This window comes from Balaenoptera ricei, chromosome 15 (assembly GCF_028023285.1).
Source record: "Balaenoptera ricei isolate mBalRic1 chromosome 15, mBalRic1.hap2, whole genome shotgun sequence".
NCBI lineage: Eukaryota > Metazoa > Chordata > Mammalia > Artiodactyla > Balaenopteridae > Balaenoptera > Balaenoptera ricei.
In genome coordinates, this window is record NC_082653.1 from 16,419,944 (window position 1) to 16,426,402 (window position 6,459).

Consider the following 6,459-nt stretch of genomic DNA (forward strand, 5'->3'; position numbering starts at 1 on the left):
TGATGGTGCAGGACAGGGCAGGCGGGATGTGGCCTTAGTTAAGTGCAGCCTGATTCACGGTTACACGACACAGTTCCCCCCACCTTGGGGCAGGGGGCTGGCCTTTGTGCCTGCTGCCTGGGCAGTTCTTTGGAGAAGGAGGTGGCTGGGAGTCCTAAGCGGCTGGGGTGGGGTGCACCTGTCCATCAGGCTCGCAGCCTCAGCTGCAATGTGTAGCAGGGAGGGGCCCAGTGGGGGGCTTGAGTCCTGGACCCCTGGGCTTGTTATAGGAGGCTGGGAGCTAGGAACTGCAGCGCCAAAGACTGAAGCTGGGCTCTGAGGGACTGACAGATGTGGCCCCAGAGGAATTAGCAGCGGGGAAGGCCGTGTTCTTGGGTTCCAGGCCCAGCTCTGCCCACTGTGTGCTCTGGGATACGTTCTTGCCCCTCTCAGGACCCTGAGCAGTATTGGTTAATTATTTCCAAGAATCCTTCCAGCGCTGATGGTCTGTCCCGGTGCTGGGCACAGCAGTGAGCAAGAGCATGGGGCTGTGCTCTCCCGGGGACTCAGGCAGCCTCTCTCCACTGTTCCCAGGTCCCCAACACCGTCCTCATCTGCATGGTGATCCTGCTTAACATCGGCCTGGCCATCCTCTTCGTTCACCTCCTGACCTGACCTCATCCACCAGGTGCTGACCTGACCTCATCCACCAGGTGCGGCTGGGAGGAGGGGATGGGAGCCCCTGGGGAAGGAGAGCGAGGGCCAGCTCCCTACCGAGCGACCGTCCTGTGGTTAATTGAGGTCCATCCCCCAGCAGAGGCAGGGACCTAGAGTGTGGATTTGAGAGATCATCTCTCCCCAGTACACAATACACACACACACACACACACACACACACACTCACACAGACACACACACACGTACACCCCCTCATTAGCTCAACATTCGCAGAGCACCGGATCTCTGTCAGGTGAGCACTGGGGGTGTCATTCATTCATTCATTCATTCACTAACTCATCATTCATTTAACCACAGTTGACTGAGCACCTGCTCTGCTGGGATCTAAGGATTCAGCGGGGACTCACGCCTGCTCTAAGAAAGGGGGTGAACATGAGAGTAAACCTTTAACTTACGGCTCATTATGTAAAAGTCTTGCAGTTCAAACGTCAAGCAAAACCTTTCTTGACTCCATCCCCCCAGACCCCCGCAGGTCTAGACTGAGGCCACCTGGGATGGCCGGGTCCTCTTCTCTCTGTCCTCCAATTCTCTCTTGCTCCCACCCTCTACTCACCCACCCCCCGCCCCCGCCCTCAGTCCTCTCTTCCTGAGACCCTGCTGTCAGTCAGTTGGTTCCACCAATTGGTTTTCTCCCTGTGATGGAGCTCAGGGGCTGGGTAAGGTCCGGGAAAAAGGAAGTGGGCTGGGCTGGGGTGAAGGAAAAAGGCCCTCGTTGGTCTCAGGGTGAAATATCTACAAGGCAAATAAAATCTTTCTCCTGCCGGGACCAGCTTTTACACTGTACATCCTGCGCTTGGTGATGCCAACAGAGTTTCTGCCTCTTGCCCTCCCCCGCTCCACCAGAGGCCCCCTCCCTTGATCCTAGCTTAGTGTGGGCTGGAGGTTCCTACTCAGTCCCAGAGGAAAAGGAGAAGGAATTCTTGTCCTGTCACCGGGTAAATAGCCAATGACAATATTAGCCTGGTAGGTGCTGCCGTGCGGGTGGATGCTGAGCTAGGCAGGGTCCATGTTTCGTAGGGAATCTGGGAATGATTGCGGCGGGGACTGCCAGCTTCCTGACCTGAAGGATGGAGCGGGGTGAGCCAGATGGCAGTGGGGGAGGAGGAGGAAAGGGAAGAGTGTACCAGGCAAAGGGAACAGGCAGAGGCAGCAAATAGGCAGAGGCGGCATCCAGCGGGGGCCTTGCAAGGGCCCGGGGAGGCCTCCGGGACTTGTATGTGGTCCCACTGAGTCAGAGCCAAGGGGCAAGGCTGCCCTGGGGGCTTGGGGAGGCGGGGCTGGTGGTGGTGATGGAGATCTTGCCCCAGAGAGCATCAGGCCTGAGGCTTGAACCCTGCCTGGAGCTTGGCTCAGCCTCAGCCCTCCCTGCCTTTCTCCCTGCTCCCTCCTTCCCTTGCCTGACCCTCTTGCTGTCTCTTTGCAGAGCCAGGAGTTCCTGCTGAGGACGCGTGGACCCATCTTTTTGCAGTGCCAGGCAGGGCAGCCGAGGAGGACTGGACTCTGGACCTGGATGCCGGGGGTCCAGCTCGCATCCACACCACAAACATTTAAGGAGGTTTCCCGTGGCACCCATGCCCGACGCAGGTGGTGCCCAGAGGAAGAGAAAGGGCTGGGCACCCTCCGGGAGCTCTCTGCCCAGCAGCAGGGAAAGCCCTGAAGGCAGAGCCCTGGTCTTGAACACCCTGATCTGCTCCGTCCCCCATCCTCATCCACTCCCTCGCCTTGCCCCTAGGTCACCCCCTCCCTGGGCTTCTCTGTGTTTTGGGAGAAGTCACCAAACCAGGATGTTATATCCCAGTCCCCTTCTTTCTACCCTCCCTTGCTTTCTTTTATCCTCTGGCTGCTGGGCTGAAGCCTCCCGGGCAAGTGGAGGGAGTGACGAGATCCTTGCAGTGGGCCAGTGAGGGAGACACTCTGACAGCCCAGCGGCCCTTCCTTTCGCAGTCCGGACCCCGCCCACACTCTGTCCCTTGCTTACAGATGTTCTGGATGACAGTAGAGGAAATGGACATGTTCCATTTGAATATCCCAGGATACAGTGCTTCTGTCTTCTCCCACTGGTCCAGTTAGCTTCCCTCTGGACCAGTAGAAGAGGGAGAGACGTGAGCAATTGGGGCCTTTGGCTGGGAAGCCACTGACCAGGTGGCCAGGGGGTGGGGGTGGGGAGAAGGGCTAAGGGGTGGTGGGGATGGCCCTGTCTCTGAGTGCACCTGAGCCTGGGGCTGGCATTGCATGTGGGGCTTCCAGGATGCTGAGGGGGAGAAGGGGTCGCCCTGCAGGAGCCGTGGGGCTGGTGCAAAGCTCCGGGGATGCCCCGTGAATTGATTTGTCCGCTTCCGCTCCCAGGGACCACCGCAGGCTCGGGGGAGCGTGAGCATGGAAGCCCAGGCAGATTTCACTGGGGCTGACTCTCAGGCAGGTGTGAAGACGGGCTGCTTGTCAGCCAGCGTTTCCCAGGGAGAGGGGAGCAAGTCTGGGGCTCCCACTGGGCACAGTCTGTGATGATAAGCCCCTCGGCTTGCTTGGCAGAAGATGGTATTTGCATGTAGCCCGTTAACAGATGTTTTGTACCACGCTGGTCTTTCTGGGCCTTGGTGTTTGCTGCAGGTGGGTGGAGGCTGAGGGCTGTGGCCTTTGCCCCGGGGAGGATGGAGGGCAAGTCTTCCAGGCCCCTGCAAGCTGAGCTGGGGGAAAGGGTGTGGCCGTGGCATCTAAGCAGAGCTGGAGGCCGCAGCTGCTCTTCTTTGTTTCTCTGCTCCCTGGGGGCTGGGGCGTTGTGGTCTGGCCTCTCCAGGGCAGCTCTTTGACCTGAAGTTTGCTTCTGATGGGGTCGGCTTTCCCTCCCTCCCTCAATACTTGGGAACCTTCCCTCCAGCTTCACACTTGCTGTTTCAAGCACCGATGGGGTCTCGAGGCGCGGTTGGAACCTTGGACTGCATTTCCGCGGAGAGGAGCCCGTGGGTTCTCCCATCCTCCAAGGGCTCTGCCTCTGTGTGTGGGCTTCTCTGGACAACTGGGGAATGAGGAGGGGGGCTGGGGGCACTGCTCAGGGCTGACAGCCTCCAGGCCTCGGCTCTGAGGTCACTGTCGAGGGTTTTTGGTCTGACTCGGGGCCAGGGATAAGCCTTTGGCTGCCAGAGCTCCCTCCTGGGGCCTTGTTTGGGGGCTGGTGTTTGGGGTGAGGGTTCAGGAAGCTGCCGTCTGTGCCATAATAAACTTGCATCTGCTCACAGGCTCTGGCTGGGCTGCAGTGTCTGCTTGTGGGCTCAGGACGGGGGACTGGCTGAAGGAGAAGAGAGGCCGGGGACCCTGGGTCATGCTGGTCCAGGCCCTGTCTCTCTCTCATAGTTCCCATAATACCTCCTGAGGGGCGGCTGAAGGGCTTCAGTTCTGGAGGGGTGCCCCAAAGGCCACAGACCTTCTAGGGCAGGCCCTGGCTCTCTAAAGCAGACTTCCAGAAGATACCCTAAGCAGCATATAGTAGAAGAAAGAGCCTGCCTTTTTTTTTTTTTTTTTTTTTTTTTTAATCTTTGGCCACACTGTGTGGCATGAGGGATCTTGGTTCCCAAACCAGCGATCGAACCCATGCCCCCTGCATTGGGAACGTGGAGTCTTAATCACTGGACCACCAGGGAAGTCCCCAAAGAGCCTGCCTTTTGAGATTGGCCTCCCCGGGCTCTAGTCCTGCTCAGCATACTTATTTCACTTCTCTGAGCCTCAGTTTCCTCATCTATAACATGGGGGAAATAATAATACTACCTCCTGGGGTTGTAGTGAGGATAACATTAAATGTTGAAGCTTATGTAAAGCCCAGCTGTTGAGAGCAGTGAGAAGTGCAGACTTTCCATTTTGGGATCCTTACTGCTTTTGCACTAAAGTGCTGTCATCAGTCCTCTCACAAGCCTTTTGCATTTTGATCGAGACCCCAGAAGCCCCAAAGGGGTGGAGATGATTCAGGCCCCCGTCAGAGAGTCACAGAATGTCTCAGTCAGACGGGGGACCCAGAGACCATCTTCATACTCTACAGAGGCTCAGAGAGGAGAAGAGACTTGCCCAAGGTCACACAGCAAGTCAGGGGCAGGAAAGCAGTTATCTTGTTTGTGGATAAGTATTAAGGTTCTCTCAAAGCCAGGAGCCCCCATGAGATAGTTGGAGGGAAGGGTCCCTCGCCCATCAATTGGCTTGAGTGCAGGCAGGTCCTGGGGTGCTTTGGCGATCAGGAGTCTTGGCTGTCTGCCCAGTGTCACCACTGACTTGCTGCGTGCCAGTCATCCCCTCTTTCTGGGTGTCAGTTTCCTCTTTTACCAAGGAGACCATCGTGCCTGCCCCATTGCCTTCTTCACAGGCAGTGCAGTTTTAAGAATCAAATGAGGTAGATTATGGGTGGTAAAGTGGTTGTCAAAACCCTGGAATAATCCAGGGATCCCCAGGAAGAAGGATGGGCTCGGAGGGACTACGGGAGGGATGGAGGGAGTGGGAGTGAGTGGTAATCTGCAGAGGTTTGGATAAAATCCACCAAGAGAAGGGGTGTGGGGTAGGGTGGCAGGGCAAGTGGGCAGCCGGCCCAGTTGACTAGTCTGTAGACTGAATGTGTGTGTGTGTAAAGTGGGAGTGTGGGGTGGAGGGGTGGAGGGCAGGAGGACGGCTGCATTAGAATCACCTGGAATGGTTTGGAAAGAAAGCTCATTCCCGAGCCCCCCTTTGGAACTTCCGAGTCAGGTAAGGTTGGTCGGAGTCGGGCGCCCCCTGGTGGCGAAGCACAGCTCACAGCCTGGCTGGTCCCTTTTTCAGCCCTGGCCGCTGGCAGCTCTAGAAGTTTGTCCTGTCCTCTGCCAGGTCCAGGATCCTGTTAAGGTGTCTTGTGCCATAGAGGAACTTAAAACCACCTTGTGGGCATTGCCAGGGTCTATGATCACTGACCACTGCCTTGGGGTCTTGGCAGGACTCTTCCAGGGCAGAAAAAGGGAGAGGGGGCCTGGGAGCTGTGGGATTCAGATTGGGGACTTGTGGCAAGATGGGAATTTTCTTTTTTTTTTTAAGATGGGAATTTTCATAATTTCTGATGAACCCACAAAGGATCCGGCTGCGCTGGGAGAGATGCAGGCCCAGATGACGACCAATGGAGGCCTCAGGCCCGAAAAAGTTATATGGCGCCCCCTCAAATAAGTAGCTCAAAATAAAAGCAATACCAAAACTGTAAAACACAAAACTTGCATGTATGCTGAAATTAAAATAGCTCTTCATTTTTTTCTTTGTCCAAAATTCTGACTGTGTTTCTGGAGGCTGGATTTCTCCCTCCCTCCGCCTCTCCAGTCCACCCAGGGAGGGAAACCCCACATTCAACGGAGTCAGGCAGCTGTGGGTCAGGCCCTGTGCTATGCCCTTCACTTACTCTATCCAGTGACAGAACAGCTGTGTGATTTGGTGCAATAACTCTAAAGTTAGGCTGCTGGTTTGAATCCTGGCCCCATCCCTTGACGTCTCAAATCTTCTTGACTTCCTTTTCCAAGATGATGGTTATGCTACCACCTGCCTCTTAAGATTAAAACTATGAATGAAGCCCTGAGAACGGTGCCCAGCATGGGCTGAGCACATGATAAATGTACCCTTATTCAATTTTCACAACGACTCCACGATGTAGATACGTCTCTGCATTTTACAGATGAGGAAATTGAGGCTTGGAGAGATGGAGTTACTGGTTCAGGGTATCACAGGGAGGGAAGGGCAGAGGCTGTGCTCTTT

At 56.0% G+C, this 6,459-nt stretch overlaps 1 protein-coding gene across 2 annotated transcripts in view; it reads left to right on the top strand.

Annotated features, from left to right (window-relative positions):
• Nucleotides 1–3,952, top strand: part of JPH2 (junctophilin 2) — a 62,337-nt gene extending 58,385 nt beyond the window's left edge. Inside the window, exons 5-6 of one of the 2 annotated variants that reach the window (XM_059896006.1) lie at nt 574–692; nt 2,141–3,952. In XM_059896006.1, the coding sequence (XP_059751989.1) occupies nt 574–654 (81 nt within the window). In that variant the 3' untranslated portion in view covers nt 655–692; nt 2,141–3,952. The remainder of the gene's footprint in view (nt 1–573; nt 693–2,140) is intronic. The other variant, XM_059896007.1, reaches the window with a different exon arrangement.
• The last annotated feature ends 2,507 nt before the right edge of the window (nt 3,953–6,459 follow it).